This window comes from Penicillium taxi (genome assembly GCF_028828555.1).
Source record: "Penicillium taxi strain IBT 34144 chromosome Unknown utg000004l_segment0_segment0, whole genome shotgun sequence".
NCBI classification, from domain to species: Eukaryota; Fungi; Ascomycota; class Eurotiomycetes; order Eurotiales; family Aspergillaceae; genus Penicillium; species Penicillium taxi.
Window position 1 is genome coordinate 310,001 of NW_026643206.1, and position 22,863 is coordinate 332,863.

The following is a 22,863-nucleotide window of genomic DNA, read 5'->3' on the forward strand; positions in this document are numbered from 1 at the left end:
GTTCATTGTCAAATCATTTGGAAACGTCATCTCTTGGCAGCGGAGTACTTTCATGCCCATTCTTTGCCTGAAAGCTTTTACGGCCTTATACTGATTTAGATTCGCTGAATTGTTCCCTCTTGCCAGCTCTATATGGAATAGTACGGGTAATCCCTATACACCGCGACTTTGCTCTCATTTTATCAAGATCCACCTTGGTATTCACGTGCACTCTCCACATAATCTAAAATTTCTTGCCTCTTCTCCTTTCTTGTCGTGGCACCTTGCAGACTCTACTCGAAGAAATCCCCAGATTCTGATTTTGGCTTGACTGTTGATCATCATGCGTGCTCGCGGTAAGCTCTATACTGTCGCCCCTCGTGCCTTTCTGAGGAATATGAACTCCCCCCCCCCCCATATTGACTGTTGAATTCTTAGTCCGCTCGTTTATATTTGGAGGCAAGAGTAAGGATACCGGGAAAGAGCGCAAGTCGAACAATGTCACACAAGTCGCCCCCGCCAGCGCCAGCGCCCCACGGTGGCAGACACCAATACAAGATACTCCCTCTCCAGCTTCGGAATTGGATCTGTCGACAGCGACAGAAAACCAAAGAGCCGGGGGATCTGGATTTGGATCTCGACCCGCATCAATGATATTATTCTCTAACAATCCCCCTCTAATGACCCACGCCGAGGGCACCCCACCGGAGTTATCGCCGATCTTCACTTATCTCAATATCCACACCAACAAAGTCTATCAAGAGGGCTATTTTTTGAAGTTGAATGATCAGGATTCTCGTACGTGACACTCTCTCATTTCAAAGAATATATACTAATTGATGCGCAGATGGGCGACCTTCGACTGATCGGAGGTGGGCTGAATGCTATGCGCAACTGGTTGGAACTGTTCTTTCACTTTGGGACGCTGCTGCGCTGGACGCGGCTGGCGGAGAAGAGGTCCCAGCTACCTTTATAAATTTGACTGATGCGTCTCTTAAAATGGTATGTTCTTGTTTTTGCTTTTTTTTTATTATTTTTTATTATGCCCATTAATCCCGGCTGCAAGCTAATCTTTGTCACTCGTATAGCTGGAGACATTACCAATTAGGAATGGGACTGCGGAACCGTTGAAGAACGTTCTCAGTTTATCTTCCGCAGGAAAAAATCGATATTTACTCCATTTTAGTTCGTATAGCGCAATGGTCCAATGGACCGCCGCAATTCGCCTTGCAATGTACGAACACACCTCGTTGTATGAAGCGTATACTGGTTCCTTGATTGCCGCCAAAGGCAAGAGCATCAATGGAATCCAGTCAATTCTTGCACCCATTAGGTACAAACATGAGGATTGGGCTCGTGTGCGCTTCGGCGCAGGGACTCCGTGGAAGCGCTGCTGGTTTGTGATAAGTCCGCCAGATGAGAAGGAGGTTCAGAAGGCAAAGAAGCTCATGAAAAAGTCTGCGTATGATCGCCTTTCCATTCCGGTCACGGGCACTATCAAATTTTACGAGACGAGGAAGACAAAGAAGGTAACGCCAATTGCAACCGTTACCCAGGTCTACTCTGCATATGCAATTTACCCGCAAGCTAAGGCCTTGATCGATCAATCTACCTTGGTTAAGCTAGAAGGCCGAATCACCATGAACTCAACCCCTCATACTGCCACTGAGGGCTTTGTGTTTGTCATGCCCGAGCTGCACAATGCGGTTTCTGGCTTTGAGATGATGCTTCGATTCCTCTTCCCAGTCTTTGATACTTTCAACCTTTACGGTCGTCCTACCCGTCTCGTGGCCGATACAAACCACATCAAGAGCATCATGTTCGCTTTCCCTAAGCAACGTCGCTACGGTTATCTGGAAGTGCTGGACATTGCTGCTCTCCTTCAAACTCCCGGTAGCCAGCGGTGGAGCGAAGCTGAGTGGCGGAACCAACTAAAGGATGCAACACAGAAACGCATGTCTGCGGGCTTCAGTCGAACTAGTAGTGTTGCGAGCAGCCAGCAGCAGTATCGTTCTAGCGTTCCAGCAGATGCCTCTCGCCGCCACTTTGCTAGCAAGCCTGCTTTCAATCAATCGGCCGAAGCAGTCATTCAGGAGGTCCCTAGAAACGAGCCTCCAACTGATCATTCTCGCCCCATGTCGGATGATGTTGTCGTGCAGCATGGAGGATCAGAGAGCGCGCGTGCTGCATCGCCGACTCCCAGGGATTTGATGCGCAATGATGAAAACTCTGAAGCTGGGCAGGTCGATGTGAATGGTGACCAGCTTCCCCCGCGCACACCTCCCTTCTCAGTCGTGAAACCGCCTGAGTTCTCCTATGGATCCAAGGAGGTGCCGTTGAACCGCCCGGAGGTAAGCTCCGAGCAGAGAAGTGCTCTTAACCGGATGTCTCTTGGAACTCTCGATCAATTGGTCGCTGTTAGGCAGATGGGCATGTCTGATTCAGCTGTTGCATTCCACGATCAGAAATCTGACCCAAGCATCGACCAGCGATTTGAAAATCGTGCCCCCAGCAACAACTCTTCACCCAAACGTGCCGCTTATAAGAACTCGCCGCTTGTACACGCATCCAGCGACGAGTCCATTGATCTTGCAGTTGCGATGAGTCAGTCGCAGGCTGTGTTGCAGCGGTTTGAGGCTTCGTCACCTCAGCAAGATCTTGGTGGCTCTTCTTCTATCAAGCGAAAGCCTCTTCCCCAAAGACAGCTTTTCCACGATGAAGGCCCTCTTTCGCCAGGAGAGCCAAGCTTCGATGATCTTCGTCACACCGTCGACGAAGCGGCGCTGGACCGAATTGCCCCTCGCTTCCAGTCTCCTGTATCCCCTGAGATGTACGAGGCGGAGAGTAATTACGACGACGCCGCATCCAATGTCACTCCTGATTACGCAAGTACTCATGAATCAGTCTACAGCAGGAAGTCTGTGAAATCGGTTACAAAGCCACGCATGGGCATCATGAAGACTGTGGGCCAAATTCCTAACCAGGATCTTGTCATTGGTGATGCTATTTACTCAACTGACAAGCCCCCTGAGACCAACTCGGATATTCCTATGGTTGACTTTGGACCGACTTTGACGTATATGCCTACTACCGGGCGCCCAAGTACAGGGGATGCATTGAAAAAGGCATCGCACCAACGCAAGGAATCAATGCCGCTCAACCCGCGAGCACATAGCCGGTCTCCTAGTCAGGATGAATTCCGGCGGAACATGCTGTGGAAGCCCTTGATGGGCTCCAGTCGTCCTGCCACCCCGGGTGCAACCCTTACTGCCGAGGAATTTGTCCAGCAGCGAGCAGCGCCTAGTCCGCCCGTCCTCATGCCTCATACCAGAAATGTATCCACATCCACCTTCACCCCGGCAACACAGCGACCAGTGTCAGGAGATTGGACTCAGATGGCTATCCCTAGGCGACCGGTGTCAGGAGATTGGACTCAGATGGCTCGCCCTAGATCTCGTATGAACAGTCTCCAGGATGGACCTATCAACCGTCCCTCATCGCGTGGTACAAGTACAATGCTCAACTACAACGACTCCTCAACCCAACTCTCTGCCCGTGAACAGCAGTATGTTGCACGAATGACTGGCTCGTCGTTCTTCAACATTCAAGGCGACAAGAAGAAGGCGCAGGCAGAGGAATCTGGTCAGCAAGGACTTGTCTCGGCAATCGGCGCTCGTGAACGTGAAAAACGTGAATTCAAGGAGGGCATGTCGAACCATCTGGTCCAGCATGCAATTGCCCAGCGACAAAGTGTATTGATCCAGCAACAGCAGCAGCAGCAGCACCAACAGGAACAGCAGCGGCAGCAGCAACAGCAATTTGCGTCTCCGTATGGGGCCAGCTCCAATTCAGTATACCAACTTCCTCAACCTCATGGTCACTCCCGTCAGCAATCTATGTACACCATCCCGACAGCTAGCCACACTTTGGATGCTCTTCATCAACCGATTCGCCCGAATGAGCCTCGCCGTCAGTCCTGGTACGGTCAACTTGCTCCAGCTTCGCAAACACCACCACCGCAAGCTTACCAGCAACAACACTACCCCCAGCAGGGTTACTCCAGCCACCTTACCATGAATTTCTAAGATTGTACCTTTTTTACAGCATTGCTTCACTTCACTCTTCTCTCAAATTACTTTCTCTGGGCATTTTCTTTTCTCAATCCAGCCTGACACCTCTGCATTGTTATCATTATAGATTACAGCTCATAGCCATGACTGCCACCAGTCCTTTTCTTTCCAGTTCACACAGCACTCATTCTTCACTTTTTTTTATTCTTGTTTTGCATTACGCATAAAAATGGAGTTACGAATTGTTTCCGCGCAATGGTGTCGTCTTCATTTTGCACTTGGTTTTCTGTCTTGTCATCTTCTCAAGGTCTTTGCCACCTTTTTTGTCTTTTTTGTCTTTTGTTCTTACTGCCAAGTCTTCGATCAAATTTGTACAAATCTCGCTTCCTCAATGTGGAAACTGTGGATGACCACTATATCTTTTGGTAATTTTTTGGCTACTAGTGCTTGAGAGTATTCTAAATCTGCCAAAATCTAGATCCTTGCCTTATTTCGTTTCGAAAATAGACCTATACAAAGCGATTAATCTTTTGTGTCTTCCAACTGTCGGCATGGCTTTCATTCCGATGTGAGTCAATAATCATGAGACTAGAAGATTCTCAAGCTCGTTGTACCTCATTCATACTAATCCGGCTTCAGGCTGAAGTCCAATACATGAACCTGTTTTCCAGCTGACGCCTGGAAGTCGAAGTATACTAATTTGGCCTAGCAACTGCCAAAATTAGGGTTAGTCAACAAATGGCTTCCAGTTCCGTAACCTCTCATTGGCTACTAGTCCCTTAAGGTGGGTTGAGTCGATCACATGACACTGAACCTGCACGTCACTTTTTTAAAAGTCATAGTCTCTTCTTCTACTCCAAAACCCTTGCACTCTTTACACGCTCTCACCCACAGGTATTCAAGTGCCTGTTCACCCACCTTTCTCGACAATTTATTTTGTCTCTTACAACCTTTCCCCATTGCATGATACTTCTCGTGCCTTACACTCAGGCGCGTCGCGCAACTGATTTCGAGGCTTGAAGAGCCCAAAATCTTCACCACACTTCTTTTTTCTCTCTTTTTTCCCACCTTTCACCCTCCTCCCTGACATAATGGCAAACATGAAGTCTCGTCACAACGGCGCCGACGCCCGCAAGAAGCTCCGTACCGACCGCGACGGTGATATGGACATGGACCGCCCCGGTGGACGTGGCGCACGAGGTGCTCGCGGAGGTGGTATTGGCAAGTCAGGCCGCGGCGGGGCTGCTCGTACTGGCTCTGGTCGTGCGCAGGCCCGCCCTAAAAATCTCGACGCCATTCAAAATGCCATCTCAGGTACCCGCTCCGAAATCCGTGCTCAGGGACAATCCGGAGGCCTTGCGCATTTCAACGTTACCGGATGGAAGGATAGCAAAGTTGCCACCAACCGCGATGGAGGTGTTTCCGATCTTATTGCCTTCCTCGAACGCCGTCTGAAGGCCCTGAGCAAGTCAGGACCGCGCCCTAAAATCACAAAAGTACGCATACTTCCTCCCGATCCTCCGATTTCCTTCCCAGCCCAGCACCTGCATACTCCTTCTCAGCCCAGCATATGCATACTACTCCTCAGCCCAGTACAAACTACATTCTATTTTGCGCCAACTCAATTTCAGCATCTTTTGAGCCCTCACTAACAGCAGTTTTCTATTAGTCCCGTGTGGAGGGTGATACATTGGTTGCTTCCGTTCGCCAGAACCTGGCCGACACAATGTCGCGCATTAACAATAATACCTTTGCTGGCATTCAGATTTCAGTTGAGCGCAATGATTGCGCCACACTTGATCACGAGATTGGAGGTACTGATTCTGCATCGACCGCGGATACCAAGGCCAAGATGACCATGATCTTGGGAAAGCGCTATTACGCAGATAACAAACTTCTCAATCTATCAAAACTTGTTGGAGATCCTGATCTCCAGGCAATGGGTATCTTCGCCGCTACGTCAACCGAATCTAAGTTTTTCCCCGCTCTTATGAAAGTCTGGGAAATGGGTTTCGAGACCAACGCCCTGCGGCGCCAGGCAGTGGAAAGTGTCAGTCTTGCCGACAATCAGCTCGCGAACATCTCTTTGGTCACTACCCTTGCTCAGACTATTCCTGCATTGAAAAACTTGGATCTGTCAAACAACAATTTCAAGGATGCGCAAGCCCTCATCCAGTGGCGCTGGAAATTTCGTGAGCTTGAGTTTCTGGACTTGACCGGCAGCCCTTTCTGCACCGATCCCGAATTCAAGAACACTATGATGAAGTGGTACCCAAAACTTCAACACTTGAACAACGTTCAAGTCCGCACCAAAGAGGAAGTCGATGCTCAAAAGAAGACACCCATCCCTGTCCAGGCCCCGTACTTCCAGGACTCGGATAAAATTGGCGAGAACTTCATTCGTTCTTTCTTTTCCACTTACGACAACGACCGTTCCTCCCTTATCACCTCCTTTTACGACAAGGAGTCGAGATTCTCTTTTGACATCAACACCGCCGCTCCCAAGGCCCCCAGTGCCGAGCCCGCAGCTTGGGACCCATACATAAAAATGAGCCGTAACTTGCATAAGGTCAATCATCTGAATCCTCGTATGGCCCGCGAGTATGTTGGGGATGAAAGAATCCGTTCGGCGTGGGACATGCTTCCCGCCACTTATCACCCCAACATTATGACCTCTCCAGAAGAATATCTGGTTGAGTGCCACCAATGCCCCGGCCTCCCTGACCCGAGTGGCCAGAGTGAGACGGGCGTTGGTGGCCTCATCATAACTGTTCATGGAAAATTCGAGGAGAATGTTGGAGGTAAGACCGAGCTTCGGTCATTTGACCGAACCTTTATCATTGGCCCAAGCCTCGTGCCCGGACGGATTCGTGTGATTAACGACATCCTCTGTCTGCGTGCCTTCGGAGGGCATGAGGCTTGGACTATGATTGCTGCCCCTACTACTCCGGCCGCCCCTATCCCGATTGCCCCCCCTGCCGCTCCCCTTGTTGGCTCCTCACAGGAGGACCTGATCCGGGAGATGAGTGCCAAGTCTGGCATGAATCTCCGTTACTCGGAGATGGCCCTCGCGGATAATGGGTGGGATGCGGAGCGGGCCTGGCAGAATGTGTGCGAGCTTAAGGTAAGAAAAAACCCCGTTGACTTCAAAGTGTTATATAATCTTGATACTAACTTGAACTTCTTATAGGCTGCCGGAACAATGCCTGCTGAGGCATATGCGCAGTAGGAGGGACGAGCCATGCTATGTAGTTTCTAAAGAAAAAAATATATTTCCATAAAAATTTCCAAAATTCATGTTTCAAAAAACTCATCGTTTCAGCAGTCGACAGTGTCTCTCTCCAAGACCTCCAGGACTTCAAGCACGGTTGTGTTTTTCAACTCAAGTGCTTCCAGAACTTTCTATTATATATTTATGTCTCTACCACTATTAAAAGGTATTTGACTGATAGACTCTTACCTACATATCTCCGGTTCACTTTAGCTGTTGGGATGGCAACCCAGATCTATAGAGGGCAACACAGGTCCAGTTAGACAACCACTCTCACATACAGAGTACATGGATACCGTATTCGAGTAATTAAAGACCAAATGCAGATATATAAATTAAGACGTTAATTTTTTCTCAGCTCATGGCTTATAAAATCAATTGAATCAATCTTTTTAGAATATCAATTATGTATAGCTAGTAAGTAGGTTGCGTAAACGCCAAGCTGGCACTAGAGGGCGGCCCGCTTCAACTCTCCAACTCCCCTTTGACTGGCATTGGAGTACTTCACACAGTCCCCAACATGCTGTCCAACTAATGGGATGACTGTGATGACTGTTCAAAGCCCAACAGGGCCAACAGATGAAGAGCCCTCTCTCGATGCCTTGGATGCAGGTAGGCAAACAATATACCCGGCAACACCTCAATCTAATCCCGCATTTCCCTAGTGGACTACGACCCAATCGACCACTTGAACGCTATTTTCTCACATCCCTCTACCCTCTCCTCAGTATCCCACATCTCCTCCGCCCTCCATACCTACGAAGATGAATTGGATTATGACATAGGTACGCTGGTGGAGGAGCAGGTCACCTCCAATGCGGAGAGCGTGGAACGCATCCAAACAGCCCAGGCCGACCTGTCGGAGCTGTTCAAGAAAATCGACGATGTGCGCGAGCGCGCTTTGAAGACAGAGCAAGCCATTACTGACATGACGGCCGACATTAAACAATTGGATAATGCAAAAAAGAATCTCACCCTGTCGATGACCGCGCTCAAGCGACTGCAGATGCTGACCATCGCATACGATCAGCTTCTGGCTCTAAGCCGGACACGGCATTACAATGATTGCGCTCAGCTCCTTCAGGCGGTGATCCAGCTGATGGCTCACTTCAAATCATATCGCTCAATTGACCAGATCGCAATCCTAAGCCGGAATGTCGCCGATGTACAGCGAGATCTCTTGGAGCAGGTCTGCGAGGACTTTGAGATAGCATTTGCCAAGGGTGAGGTCGCTCAAAAGCGGGTGATGCTTGCCGAGGCCTGTCTTGTTGTTGATGCACTAGGCGAGCATGCCCGGTCTCGACTAGTCACTTGGTACTGCAACACCCAGCTCCGCGAATACCGACAGGTATTCAAGAATAGCGAGGAAGCTGGATCCTTGGACAACATATCTCGTCGGTACTCGTGGTTCCGACGTATATTGAAAATCTACGACGAGGAGAACGCCGCGATTTTCCCCGCAGCGTGGCGAGTAAATGAGATCCTGACCAATGTCTTCTGTGAAGGCACTCGGGATGATTTCAAAGGTATTCTTTCACGATCTGTACGCAGCGGACAGACACTCGATGTGAACCTGTTGCTTTCGTGTCTACAAGAGACGCTTGAATTTGAGCATTCCCTTGAACGCCGATTTGCTCCTCAATCGCGTCCATCCACCGATACTTTTGCTTCGACCGAGACCCCAACTTTTGGCCAGTCCATTTCTGAGGCATTTGAGCCGTATCTGAGTGTGTGGGTGGAGGCGCAGGACAAGCAGCTGGCTGCACTGCTACCAAAGTACCGCCAGCAACCTCTGAAGCCTCCAGATGAGGAAGAGTTCAACTCCCATATCGTGATCTCATCCTCAACAGAACTATTTTCTTTCTACCGCCACTCCTTACAACAATGCGCAAAGCTTTCAACTGGTGGCAGTCTTGCGGAGCTGGCGAAAGTGTTCGCCAAATACTTGGACCAATACGCGCAGCAGGTCCTCCTCAGCTACATCAGCGAACGCCCTTCTGGGCATACACCGTCGAAAGCACCATCGATGGAAGATTATGTCGCTGTTCTCAATACTGCCGACTATTGTTACACCACATGTAATCAATTGGAAGAGAAGATCAAGAGTCGACTGGACGAGAATCTAAAACAATCTGTTGACCTACAGAGCCAGGCGGATTCGTTCATGGGCATTGCCTCTGCTGTTGTTCGGGGACTTGTGCGGCAGGTGGAAGTTGAGCTGGAGCCCTGTTGGCGAGAGATGCGCAATACACCCTGGGCGAAGATCGAGGCTGTCAGCGACCAGAGCTCCTACGTGGGTGAGATGATCTCACGGACAAAAGCGAAGTCATCCGAAATTCTACAATTTCTGCACAAGCAACAATACGCTCGCGCCTTTTCTGACCATCTGGTCGAGATGATGTCGAGTATGTTCATTACAAACGTCTTTCAATGCAAGCCTGTTTCCGAGACAGGCGCTGAACAGGTATAATTTCTTTCTATTCTCTCATGAGACTTTGATCTAACTTGTAATGCCTAGATGCTTCTTGATTCCTACACCATAAAGAGTAATCTCTCATCCCTTCTTCCCGCCCCGGCCCCAGCAGGCTTTGTCAAACGCGTGAACAGCAGCTTCTTCAAGATTGAGACGCTTCTCAAGACGCTCCAAGTACGACCATCTCCCCCAGAAGCATTAATCCAAGCCTATCTCATTCATATCGCGGACCGCAACGACAACAATTTCCGCAAAATCCTCGACTTGAAGGGCATCCGCAATCGACAAGAGCAAAATCACCTCGTCGAACTATTCCAGGTACACCGTGCCTCGGACCGCTACTCCTCCAGCCTCCAGCAAAACAACCCGATGCTAACAGCCCTGCAAACCCCGTCTACCACAACGATTCCCGCTTCACAGGGCAGCAGTCTAGGTACTGGGTCGTCAATGCCATCACGCTTCGACGCATCGATGCTCGGCTCTGCAATCATGTCCGCAGCCAAAGATGGTGTCGACCTCTTCGGAAATCCCAGTCTTTCATCTGGTGTCGCGGGAATATCAGGATCATCTTCACCTGCCCCGTCATCATTTGCCCAGCCAAACAGTCTTCTCCAGGGTTCATCCGAAAGTAGCGCTGCTGCTAATCTCAATGAGAATCTTAAGAATATTGGCAAGTTCTTCCGTCGGGATTTGGGTGGGTTTGGAGGTCGATTTGGTCGTGGCAATGATGATTGATGTAGCGAAGTGTTGTAAACTCGTGATTAATTTACTTCCCTCTGGGGTTTGTGAATTTTATGATAACCAAATATTAAGCTTGAGCAAAATATTATGACTAGAACGAGGGCAATATAACCTCAGCAAGCAAAAGAGTGAAACAGCGAACCTTGGAATTACTTCAACATAGGATACACAAGTAGAGAGGGATGGCAATTAAAAGTTTACAATAGGATAGATTGAGTTTATGCAATAAGTAGAATCAAATTTCATCAAGCCTCCAACGCCGTTGGGTATCTACCTGTAAAAGACAAAACACCATCCATCATCCAACTCATTCATCAGCCTTACGATCGTCTACAACAGCGTGGTGACAAGTTGTTTACATGGGAAACCTGCAGTCTTCAATGATAGTTAGCAGATGCTCAAGAAACAAAAGTGGTAGTCAAAAGCAAGTATAAATCAAGGTGTTGGCGTCAGCAAAAAATTAGAGTGTTGTTGTTGCGTTTTTAATCGTCAAAGCTGGCCACGGGGCCGATGCTCGGGGTTAAAAATGTTTCATCATCCGCCAGGATATTGGGAACAAAGAGTGGAATGGGTTGGGGGAAATGGGAATTGGAGAAAGAATAAAACTCACCATTTGCGACAGAGACAGGTAATGGAGCGTACTACGTCCATATGTCTATGAGTGGAACAGAAAAAGAAATCAAATCCGTGGCACCAAGTCTTAGCGTATTCATTCCGTGCACCGTTTCAGGTTGGTCAATTAATAACATCTAATACATGGCAGTCGTATCCGATCAAGGACGATGCGCTTAGTCGAAAAGACCGAAGCCCATGTCGTCGTCGGACTGGTCGGACTCCTCAGCAGGGGCAGCTGCCTCAGCGGGAGCAGCACCACCAGCAGCAGGAGCAGCAGCAGCGGGAGCGGAGGAGGCGTAAGCATCGGGGTTGGCGATGCGGTCCTTGAGCTCCTCAATCTCGGGCCAGCTGTAGTCAGTCTCAATAGCAACGGCAAGAACCTTCTTGTAGGCGTTGATAATGGAGTGAATAGTGGCGGGGAGAGTGGGAATGTTGGCAGCCAGAGACAGAGCAGTGATAGTAGCAATAGCCTGGCTGAAGGTCTTCAACAGAGTCTCCTCGTCGATGTCGAGAACATCGGCGCTGAAGGTCTGACCGTTCTCGTACACCTGGGCAATGGTCATACCGTAGGTGAAGGGAGAGATGTTCAGCAAGTTCAGCAGGGAGGCCTCGGAGGCACCGACCTTGTTACCGGCCTCAATGAGCTTGAGGTCAGACACAATTTCGATGGTACCACGAGCAATCTTGGTGGGGACACCGAGAGCCTGGAAGAAAGAGGTCTTACCGGGCTCCATACCGGTGTTACCGGCGGGAACCCAGACATCGAGGGGAGCGACGGCACCGGCACGAGCAGGGGCAGCGACACGGTTGGCAAGGATCTTCTCCTTGGTGGCCTTGAGGTCGCCGTTGGTGAAAATGAAACCAACGTTACCTATGGACGAGAGTATGTTAGTCAATGGATCTCAATTCTAAATTTTATCCAGAGGAAAAAAACTTACCCTTGACGTGGGGCAGCAGGGAAGCGAACTCGGGGTTCTCGGTGACGAAACCCTTAAGAGCACGGCGAACCATGGTGTTCTTTCCCATCAGGACGACACCCTCTCCACGGAGGGAGATACGGATCTCGTGCATCTGCTGAGAGCTGACATTGTCGACACCAACAATGAAGATGGTGCGGTACTCATCGAGAAGGCTCTTGAGCTTATCGAAGTAAGCGGCCTTGGTTGCGGACTTGCCCCCCATTTCTCCTTAATTCGCTGAAGATAGGTTGTTTAAGGGTAAGTCGGAAGTTGTGGTTGATGAAGGAAGAGAAGGGAGAAGCGGCAGGCTGATTTTGAAGAAATTCTTTTTTCGGTGCGGCTTCGCTAGTGGGTCACGTGATCAGAACATCAATACGTTGAGGATAGATGTTGAAGAAATGGAATTGCTTCTTTAGTACATGTAATCTAGCTGTATATCTTGTTAAAGTAGTGTCTTTGGATTGAGAATTACAGATTTTCAAATTTTGTTTCCATTTTTCTTGTACGATTTACTGTTAGGTTCAAATCGGAGGCAGTTCATACTTTCATATCCGCCGTCTGCGGCCCTCAAAATTTTGCCGAATCCATTGAACGTTCCAAAAACTCCAAGTCGTCATGGCGAATTTTCAACACCCATTCCAGCGCTTGCAATATGTCAAGCGTCAGTCCCAGGACTTGTCTGATGTACTAGTTGCCTCTGCAGGCCTGTATTTGTACTCTTATGCCGCGGCCGATGGCCAGCGCCTGGACGTGTGGCCCCAACATGTAGCAGAGTCTACAACCGCTGCGGCGTCCTCTTCAGAGGGTCAGAGCCCCCCGGAAAAGAGAAGAAAGCTTTCAACCGAGTTTGAAGGCAACAAGGAGAAGGACACCTCGAACTATAAGCCCACCTGGTCCAATATCCCTCTTATGGTGGCTTCCTCCGACGGAAAGTATGTAGTCATTCTAACCGCCGAAGACAAATCTATTCGGGTTCTGGAATTGAAGAATGATGGAAAATTACAAGAACTGAGCTCTCGGTAAGTTAATTTGTACCCTAAATGGTGAACAGTCACTCATTTGCGTAAAGAACAATGCCCAAGCGGCCTAGTGCCTTAGCCTTGACTCCAGACAATCAAACTATCCTCGTTGGGGATAAGTTTGGCGATGGCTATTCTATGCCATTGACTCCTGGAGAGTACGTCAAGACTAGTAGTGAGAAAAAACTTCAAGCTCCCGCTGCTACTAATCTCACGGTGCACACCAAGCGCAACTTGGAATCCCTAGAGCAACAAAAGCGGGAGCAACAGAAGCGAGAGTCAGCGACTGGAGAGCCTGCCAAAGAAAAGACTAGTCTCGACTTTGAGCACCAGGTAGTTCTTGGCCATATGTCGGTCTTGACGGATCTGATCTCCGTGTCTCTGTCTGGACGAAATTACGTTCTGACGGCTGACCGCGATGAGCATATTCGTGTCTCTCGAGGCATTCCTCAAGTACACATCATTGAACAGTACTGCCTGGGCCATACTTCCCTCATTAGCAAGCTTTGTATCCCTTCGTGGGCACCCAATGTTCTGATTTCTGGTGACGCTGATGGTCAGCTGTTTCTCTGGAATTGGACTGAGGGGCAGGTCCTTCAGCAGATCTCGCTGCAGGACATTCTGCAGACACCAGACATTATGGTGCGTGGGATCCAGGACGTAGTCCTCGGCACGACTGATCCTGTGAGGATTATTGTGGTCAGCTTGGAAGGGTAAGCATCATCGCCTTTCTCCAATTTCCAACTTAAATTAACATACAAAACAGGTCTTCACAAATCGTTTGCTTCACAATAGAGGGAAATGCTTTGAAATTCCAGGACACTGTCCAGCTTTCTGGGAACAGTCTTGATGTGGTTGGAGCTGATGCAAGTGGTTCTGTCATCGTTTCGGTGGATGCTGTACGGGAAGCAGGCTCAACGAACACATGGAGGTCGAGCCCCAATACAACCCAAGCTCTTCTCCAGACTTTTGAGGCTCGCCCTGGTCAGAATGGTCTCCAATTCATTCTGCTAGAGAGCCCAGTGGCATCCAGTATCAACTCATCTGGCACCTCTGATCTCTCTGCCAGTCTCGAGGCGAAGAAACGGAAGGAGATTGATGATTCTATGTACACTCTGGGTAATCTCAAGAAGAAAAAGTGGGATGAATAATTAAGTACAGGTGATTCTGACCAGTTTCTTGAGAACTCTGAAAAAGCTTCAAAGGCATATATGTATGTAATCAATATTCGATTCTTTTTCATTGTAAAATCGCAAGTTCACACCTAAGCCTCTCCAAAAAAAAAAACCTAATAATTGCAGCACAACTTGATTCAAGACTCAAATGTTGAAATTAAATACAATTAATCAAATTGGGCTGAGCTCTCCACGTTGTGTACCTGCACTTTGCCGTCTCCAACGTTCTCCCGGCCCGATAGAATCCAATCGTGGGATAAGACCCTCGGGAACCATCATCCCACTTCCTCTCCTTCCACTCATTACCATCCACCATGCAAGAACAATTCGAACCCCTGAAGAACGACTTGTTGTTGAGGGCCGCCCGGGGTAATTCATTGTTGTATCTATACATCTGAGAGGAGTACTGACAATTGCAGGCGAAAAGGTGGAGCGTCCTCCGATCTGGGTTATGCGACAAGGTGAGCTCCACACCGTTTTTTTCTCCCCTCAATTTTTGCCCATGGGCCCATCTGACTGATTTTTTCTTATCCGTAACAGCTGGTCGCTATCTTCCCGAATACCATGAAGCCAAGGGTGGCCGCGATTTCTTCGAATGCTGCCGTTCACCAGAGATCGCATCGACCTTGACCCTGCAGCCCATTGAGCGCTATGAGGGCCTCATCGATGCTGCCATTATCTTCTCCGATATTCTGGTTATCCCACAGGCCATGGGTATGACGGTTGAAATGTTGGATAAGAAGGGTCCGCACTTTCCGGAACCGCTCCAGTCGCCAACAGACGGACAGTACGAAAAGGTGATGGCAAAGGAAGTGGATGTGAAGGCAGAGCTAGACTATGTCTATAAGGCAATCACGCTTACTCGGTTCAAACTCAAGGGTCGGGTTCCACTCCTCGGCTTCTGCGGTGCTCCATGGACTTTGCTGTGCTACATGGTCGAGGGTGGCGGTTCCAAGCTTTTCGTCCAGTCCAAGAAGTGGGTTTACAAGTATCCTAAGGAGGCTCAGGCGCTGTTGCAGAAGATTGCAGAGATATGTGTTGAGTACTTGGCTCTTCAGGTCGCTGCTGGTGCGCAGATGGTGCAGGTCTTTGACTCGTGGGCTGGTGAGCTTTCACCTACCTCGTTCGCCTCGCATTCGTTGCCCTACCTGCGTCACATCTCCACTAATCTACCCAAGCAGCTGAAGGAAATGGGCCTGGAGCCCGTTCCCATGACTGTATTTGCTAAGGGTGCATGGTACGCTCTGGATGACCTTTGCGAGTCAGGCTATAACGTTGTTGGCCTTGATTGGACACATGATTCTGCCGAGGCCATGCGTATTGCCAATGGCCGTGTGGTCCTTCAGGGTAATGCCGATCCCGGTATGCTCTATGGTGGTCCAGAGGCAATTACTGCTACCGTCGAGCCGATGGTGGAGGGATTCAAGAAAGGCAAACAGGGTTGGATTTGCAACCTTGGACATGGTAAGTTGCAGATATTGTATTTGGAATTGACAATATGCTGATTCTTCATATAGGTGTTACTCCTTTTGTCAAGCCAGAAGATCTGGGCTTCTTTTTTAAGGAAATTCACCGTCTCACAAAATAAGATGTTGAAATAACAGTGAAATGATGGGTTCTTGACAAGAATTGTCTGCTGTTACAAAAGCAAAAAATGTCAAATATACAATCTTGAACATTTATGGTCTATTTCCGGGGCCTTATGGACTTATGAATGCCATTGACGAAGAGAAGTCCGACTTCTGAAGAAAGCAGAAAAGCCTGTTATAATTTTTCAAGATATCGAACGCTATATACCTCCAGTACATGGAAGAATACCATTTTAAGTTTGGCTTTATGTAACCATGTAATAATTTAGAAGCCTATTTAGGAGTTTAAGTTGGTAAATAACTATCTTCACTAGTTAGGAAACAACACCGTTCTTGTTCCATATCATGCTCACTCTCCAGAATCCCTCCTCACCCTCGAGATCGAGTTCATATTCTCTCTCACAAGAATCTAGGACTCCTCGTCCTATAAGTGACTACATTCCCACCTGGCTTCAAGACTTTGAACTACCATCTTCGTTTCCTCCCCATATTGAACTCCCTGTAAGATCATTTGAAATGGCGTCCATTGCCGCTTCAGTCACCTCGCAATACTCCAATCAATCCTCCAACGATATTAAGCTCCGAATAATTATTTCAGCACATGGTATTGTGATTGATGATGCCGGCTTAAGTATTCCTCAAGATGTAGAGGCTATCATCAACACTCACATTCCACCTGCAGCAACTCCTCTCACAGCAGATGAATATACCTTGATCCAGCGAACGATACTCAATTTATGGGATAACAAAGACGCCTTTGTGCTTAGATCCCTAGTTCAACCTCCACTCTTCCCGAGCTTGGACCAAATTCTCAAATCTGGCCATGATACTGCTTGGAGCAAGGAACCAACCCCTCAGCAGGAGAACCAGGCCGAAATGCCTGCCTCAAAGGCTGCTATCCATGTTGGATTTATGACTGGGCTTCACTGCCGTCGACTAGACGCAATAACCCAGCTCTGGTCTCTCGTAATAAAATCTTGATCGCTGAGAGGGAAAGCTTCCTACCGTATACCAGTCTAACTCAGGTGAATTTTTTTTCCATTGCTTCTATTCGAAGGAAAGTCAGAAGTCTGCAATGAGTCGCTATATAAGGCAAAGAACCAGCTATTAACCGCCGGCACACATCGGGTGAGCTCGATGCTACACCTACTACGCCAAGTCACCCCTGGCCGTGTCCCATCTGCAACTGACTCGATGACCTTCTCGATGCCTCTAAGTCAAAGACAAGCAATCTCATACGTGTACTTATTTAATCCAAAAGACAGTCGATTTTATATGTCCTTTATCGATAATTACTACTTTTAAAACAAAATGATCCACAAAAGTGCCATGATTTTGTTCAAAATACTATCAAATGGATGAAAGATCACCAGCTGCCACGCATCACGGATATCCTTAACCAAATATTTGATTTACCACCTCCATCCGCCATTGGTGAGAGCAAAAAGAAAGTCATGTTTAAGCCAAGGAAGAGTTCCAGTGCTTCAAAACCACATAGTGTTGCCTTGGATGCCACTAAAGGCGGCACGCATACAGATGACTCTCATACCACATTCTCGGATGATGATTATGAAGATCCAGACTTTGATGCGGATGACACAGTAGCGGCCAGTGCCACTAATAAGAGGTCGGAAGATCCCCTGCGCGATGGACCTGACTCCAAAAGATCTGGCTCCAGTGGACCTGACCCATTGAATACCATCTCTTCAGCTTCAGCTCCGGCTAGCTTCAAGAGGTCACCGAAGTTACCGGCCAAAAAGCGACAAGGTTGGAGATCCCACAACTATGTACATGATATTGTACATTTCTTATCCATAATATGTTATCCAGACCTCATTCTAGGCATAATGCCTATTTTATCGATTGAACAAGAGCGAAAATCGGCGAGCAAATCAATAAGTTTCCACACCGGCTCGGGCGAGTTTTCTTCGTTAATTGCAACCATCTCACGAAACCAGGCATAGTAGAGGACGTCACGATTAGTCCAGTGCTTATGCACATCCATTTCAAGGTAGCCCTCTGTTAAATCGAGTGCATTATCACGATCTTTACGGGTAGTATTGTCATCTATATCGCCGAAAACGGCGTCATGGTTCCTGTCCTCACCCAGATATCACTTATTTCACCACCCAATCACGCTCCCTCAAACGAAGGTAGGTTCTATCGCTGCTTTAGGTAAGGTGGGTGCTAAGGACTCATCGAAGTATCGCTTGCGTTACATACTTGGCTTAAGTACGGCTGAACTGACAGCCCTGTTCTCTAACCCGGTGGTCGTATGTCGGTCAAGGGCTCTAGGATCAAGTGTCAGGGTTCAAGCATATGTATTGATTTAATCTAAGCACCCACGATCCGTCACAAGTCAACTTCTCTTTCCAAGTTTCTGGTTTCTGGTGATTCTGAGTTCCTGTTTACTCCTAGGACTCTGATCGGTATTCCTAGATCGGGATCATCTATTAATTTAAAATTCATGCTTAGGATCATATTTGAAACGCAAGTCATGCTATCAGTTAAAAATTATTCGGTGTCCTCTGATCCACTGGCACCGTTGTCAAACGCTATGGCTCAAAGAACCCACCTCATGTTCCCCGGAGCCATATCATACTCCTGAGAGTTGTAGGCCCATTTGGTAGCTATGCTGATTCCAAATTAAATCTTCGCGGGGGCATGACTGTATCCAAACCACCCATGTAACCAACAATATAGTCATGACCTCGCATGGATCCGTCTTCCAATCCTGGAAGGTTGCATCCCTTTCAATCATTCCGGTATTATTTAACGATTACATTCGACAAATCGGCACATCTCTCAGCCGTACTGGTCTCTTAATTATTAAACAAAGCAGTGTATTGGTTTCCCTCCAAGTATGACTGATTAATCTTGACCCCACGAGTGGTGGTGACGCTCAACGTTTTCCCATGGCGTCTGTAAGCTTTCTTCGATTGGTCCTTTTACTCTCAGCTGGCTATACGAAAAACTTAGAAGGTTCTATTTCGATTCTAAAGTGAGAAATGAGCCCCGATTTCCACTGAGGTCTAGATCCCCGGAATTAGAAACTGCGCTACCTAGGTATCAAACAGCAATCATCATCTGCCTGGCAGGGTCGATAGGGCCAGATCCATCCATAAATGACTATAGACCATGACCCCTGTCAAGTGTCAGCGCACATACCCCTCCAGGACTCCCGAGGACGACTTTATCCGGATATTAACTAGTTAGGTATTTATCTACTGGGATAGGAGCTTCGATGATCCCTTTGCCGTGTTCTACAATCATACTGAAACCTGATGTAGACAGGGCAATGAATCTGATACACATCACAAGTACTTGAGCGTGAGACCAATAGAAAAATTAGCGAATAGAGATAATCACTACATTGATACCTAGGTACTAGATATAGATAGAAGTGGCGACGATTAGATAAAGTGACGCCCGAGTTTCGTGCTCTCCTGCAGGCGTGTTTCAGCCCCGTCAACTCTATCAACCTGTCACGGCCCCTCGATCTCAGCATGTTATTTACATATGATGGCCCCAAGGCTGAAATACGTATTGTCATTACTTACTTTGGTATTCGCCATTGGTGCTTCGTTTGGACCTTTTGTCCCGCCACTGACAACTGTGAGGGCTGCGTCATATGGCAAAATGATAATCCCGTGGAGGCTGGAGTGGCGGCTGATGCAGCCCAACGGTAAAAAGCCGGGATATCTTCGAAGAATATTACACTTATCAGTGGGGTATAAGTTGAACTGTTATTGGTGAAGTTGAATTACAGATTACCCGCGAAGTGTGTCCCGGTGACTGATTGTTGACCAACCACGTGCTCTTATGTTTGAACCCCATACAAACAATATATGTGAGAATTTTAAGTGATACAAATAAAGTGAGATTATTGGAAATTTCGAAGTTTTATTGTAATCATCCAGCCAATAAGCAATAAAATAGCAAAACCAGGTCCCAAATATCTATATTCCCTGCAAACTGGTACTTAGGGCTTCCCAGGCCCAAGAAGTCGGGTGGTCTTAGTGTGAGACTGAATATGCATTATTAGTAGATCATCAGCTTGGAACTTGTAGACCTAAACAAGTAAGCTTGGAAGTAGTTATCGATCATGTAGTATTCGTAAGTCAATTCTTCCCCAAGCTCTTGGCGTATGTCCTATTTATATGAGTGCTCTTGGCATAGGCATAGGCATAGGCATCACAATACCCACAAGTACAACCTTGGAAAGGAGATGATGCAGTGATCTGCTCGATCGGACCGGACCGAATCAAGGCCACCTGGGCATCTGCATGTAACACGTCGATCCCGCGCCTGAATAGAACATACCTCGATACAGGACCCAGTTCATAGTCGCACCGTCGCACTGGCCCCCCTATGTACACAGTGAATTCAACCCTATCCAGTAATCGTGCATATATCGGACAGAGAGACGGCTTGGCGCCAACCTTGGAAAAACGATAGAGTCTTAAATAGTGTCATTTCCTAACCTTGGACGCTGCCAAGTCATCCCTTCCTTGCAGATCTGGAGGTTAAGATCACCAGGATCGCCCTTGGCATCGTTCAATAGATGATGGACGATAAATATTGAAATTGCACTGCCGAGCCCTCTGTAACATGCTTCCTTTTTTAGGTCTGACGACGATGGACTTGGCGCCGAGAATTGATAGTTTGCTTTCCAAGTATGCTCTATTCTCCATATAAGGAGTAATATCCATACGAAGTGTACATTGAGGAGAATCACTTCGGTCAGAGCCTTTGTACATAGTAGTAAAAAGCAATTAAAGGGGTTCCAAACAAGATCCACTCCAACCCATAGATAGTTCCGCTTTTCACCCCCTTGTTTCTTCAATTGTTTAGGGATGACAGCTCGTAGACATTGAATATCGAGAACGCGCGCATTCTGACGACCGTTGCAGGTCTTGGCAGTTTTATATATCAGCCAAGCATTCCAGCACCAAGGCCCAGCCGGGAATCGACGTTCACAGGTCCTGCCTTGTCCGGGCGATCAGGGGTGTGCGTTGTGGCACTGTAGTATTGTGCAGAGGAATCTCTTGGCTGGAAGGGATGGAGGGAAGGAGTGGAATCCGCTGTATTCGTCAATTCATCCAATTGACCTGTTTGGTCTGTTTGGTCTGTTTGGTCTGCAGCCGTGAGACAATTGGAAACATTGATTTCATACTTGTTTATACCGAACAGAGTATCAATGTAGAAACGTACTTTGGATCTAAACTCCACCGTTCCTCCGAACATCCGTAAGTACTCAGTTCTATGCTTAGTTACACGGATTACTCCCGAGATCATGATGACATGCCTTCTTCCGGTGAATGATAGCGTGATGCGAAGCCATAGACACAATTGCCATCATTCCTCGGCCATTCTAAAGATTGCATGACAAGTGGCATTTAGACTGAAGGAAGTGCCATACCTGATCAGTGATGGTGGCAACGTGGAACGTTGTCCGCCAGCAACCTACCTGGGAATAGTCCGCTCTAAGAGGATAAGGGATAGGGAGACGTGGACTTAAGATAGGACCGACAGAAAGGGAAAAGACACCAATTGATCGACAGCGATAGTCATTTCGTATTCTCCTGGCGTGTCAAATCCAAGCGGGGAATAGTGTATTGTAAGAATATGCAATGTGGAAAGAGCCAAGCGAAACAGCCGCTGTCAATTAGATGAGGAGTTTCGGTTTAAACTGTTTCTGGAGACAGTCGCATAGTGGAGAAAGTGGAAGCGCATACAAAATAAAATGCCTCATAGTTAGACAAGAGTACTCCGCACACTAATTAACAGCCCATGCTAACCATGCTAACCAAATAAACGAGCCTAAAGTCAAAAGAGCCGGATTTGATGCCCTAATTGGGCTACATAGGTAGATGGCTTAACCTCTCCACTTCCACAGTTGTTATTCCCAGTTGTCTCGTCGGTCAGTGTATATCCAATGGCATCTTCAAAAAGGTTCTGAATGTGCCGCTCGTGCCAGCACTTGACTCTAGTAGTACTAGAGTGATGCAACAATGCACAGTTCACACCTTAATGCATCAGGTTACGCCCTGCTGAAAGTTAGTGGCGCTACTCCGTACTTAGTCCATCGTGTTTTCATTGAATGCCCGGGAAGAGGAGTACTTTTATGCATTGTAATGAGGCTTGCCGCCCCCGTTACCGTCACGGGCATATTATGCGGGTTTCATAGAGAGATTTATCAGTCCGTCTTGGAGAGTCAGGATACTCGATTTGGTAAGGCTTAATGTATGACTATCTTGAGTCATTCCATAACAAGTTAGGTAATCAGATTGTACAGTCCTAAAATGTTGGGGACTTTGTGGAGATCGAATGCTTACGGTGTACGGAGTACAACTATGTATAACGGAGTACTTGACTATTCTCCCCGAGTCCGTATCTCAAAAGAACAGGAGATCTCGTGTCACGCTGCAGCACTTTTTTCTTTTCTTTTTCTTTCTTTTTCTTTTTTTTGGAAAATCTCCTTTTTCCCAATCTCACATTTTATGTACTATAGGTACGGAGTATATAGTTATTGACACTAAGCTTCATAATTTAGAACTGAGCTGAATCCAAAGTTTTGCCCCGCGGTCGGTTTTTCAATAAGCCACTGAGAATGCAATATGACAAGGGAGATGCCTGTTCATACAGAGTGTGGGGTGCGGATCTGATGAAATAGGAAGCTTGTTAAGATCTGTGAGTTTCGAAAAGATCCGATCCATCATCCTTTTCATAGTATTCAGGAAAAGATGAGAAAGATGAATAAGAAAGAAAGATTTATACCCAAAATCCCCCACGTCATATGGGTCCGATCCAAGGGTTGGTGTTTCTGATTTCGATCCCAGCTGACCGCTCCTCCTGTTCCAAGGAAGTACCATTCGTCAGCATTGATGGAAATGATTGGTTTCCACCTTTTATCCCGACATGAAGAGCAACTGTCTGACTGTTTGGTAGAGGGCAGCGTGGAGTGGATGC

General features: G+C 47.7%; 8 protein-coding genes across 8 annotated transcripts; 6 read left to right on the forward strand and 2 right to left on the reverse strand.

The window, feature by feature from the left end:
* Positions 1 to 322: 322 nt before the first annotated feature.
* N7495_005024 (uncharacterized protein) lies at positions 323 to 4,064 on the forward strand (the record flags this gene model as incomplete). The annotated part of the gene is made up of 4 exons (XM_057207675.1): positions 323 to 335; positions 418 to 777; positions 827 to 981; positions 1,068 to 4,064. 4 exons carry the CDS (start codon positions 323 to 325, stop codon positions 4,062 to 4,064), a joined length of 3,525 nt encoding a protein of 1,174 aa, XP_057061449.1.
* Positions 4,065 to 5,140: 1,076 nt separating this feature from the next.
* Positions 5,141 to 10,528, forward strand: N7495_005025 (mRNA export factor mex67; the record flags this gene model as incomplete). Its single annotated transcript, XM_057207676.1, has 6 exons — positions 5,141 to 5,545; positions 5,719 to 7,173; positions 7,240 to 7,274; positions 7,883 to 7,932; positions 7,986 to 9,784; positions 9,839 to 10,528. The coding sequence occupies 6 exons, from the start codon at positions 5,141 to 5,143 to the stop codon at positions 10,526 to 10,528; spliced, it is 4,434 nt and encodes a 1,477-aa protein (XP_057061450.1).
* Positions 10,529 to 11,322: 794 nt separating this feature from the next.
* On the reverse strand, positions 11,323 to 12,331 carry N7495_005026 (60S ribosomal protein uL10; the record flags this gene model as incomplete). The annotated part of the gene is made up of 2 exons (XM_057207677.1): positions 11,323 to 12,020; positions 12,088 to 12,331. 2 exons carry the CDS (start codon positions 12,329 to 12,331, stop codon positions 11,323 to 11,325), a joined length of 942 nt encoding a protein of 313 aa, XP_057061451.1.
* A 392-nt stretch (positions 12,332 to 12,723) lies between these two features.
* trm82 (putative tRNA methyltransferase) lies at positions 12,724 to 14,278 on the forward strand (the record flags this gene model as incomplete). The annotated part of the gene is made up of 3 exons (XM_057207678.1): positions 12,724 to 13,127; positions 13,178 to 13,840; positions 13,894 to 14,278. The coding sequence occupies 3 exons, from the start codon at positions 12,724 to 12,726 to the stop codon at positions 14,276 to 14,278; spliced, it is 1,452 nt and encodes a 483-aa protein (XP_057061452.1).
* A 338-nt stretch (positions 14,279 to 14,616) lies between these two features.
* On the forward strand, positions 14,617 to 15,890 carry N7495_005028 (uroporphyrinogen decarboxylase HEM12; the record flags this gene model as incomplete). Its single annotated transcript, XM_057207679.1, has 4 exons — positions 14,617 to 14,671; positions 14,722 to 14,763; positions 14,843 to 15,766; positions 15,820 to 15,890. The coding sequence occupies 4 exons, from the start codon at positions 14,617 to 14,619 to the stop codon at positions 15,888 to 15,890; spliced, it is 1,092 nt and encodes a 363-aa protein (XP_057061453.1).
* A 517-nt stretch (positions 15,891 to 16,407) lies between these two features.
* Positions 16,408 to 16,872, forward strand: N7495_005029 (uncharacterized protein; the record flags this gene model as incomplete). The annotated part of the gene is made up of 1 exon (XM_057207680.1): positions 16,408 to 16,872. The coding sequence occupies one exon, from the start codon at positions 16,408 to 16,410 to the stop codon at positions 16,870 to 16,872; it is 465 nt and encodes a 154-aa protein (XP_057061454.1).
* Positions 16,873 to 17,249: 377 nt separating this feature from the next.
* Positions 17,250 to 17,855, forward strand: N7495_005030 (uncharacterized protein; the record flags this gene model as incomplete). The annotated part of the gene is made up of 1 exon (XM_057207681.1): positions 17,250 to 17,855. One exon carries the CDS (start codon positions 17,250 to 17,252, stop codon positions 17,853 to 17,855), a length of 606 nt encoding a protein of 201 aa, XP_057061455.1.
* Positions 17,856 to 20,823: 2,968 nt separating this feature from the next.
* N7495_005031 (uncharacterized protein) lies at positions 20,824 to 21,189 on the reverse strand (the record flags this gene model as incomplete). The annotated part of the gene is made up of 1 exon (XM_057207682.1): positions 20,824 to 21,189. One exon carries the CDS (start codon positions 21,187 to 21,189, stop codon positions 20,824 to 20,826), a length of 366 nt encoding a protein of 121 aa, XP_057061456.1.
* Between the last annotated feature and the right edge of the window lie 1,674 nt (positions 21,190 to 22,863).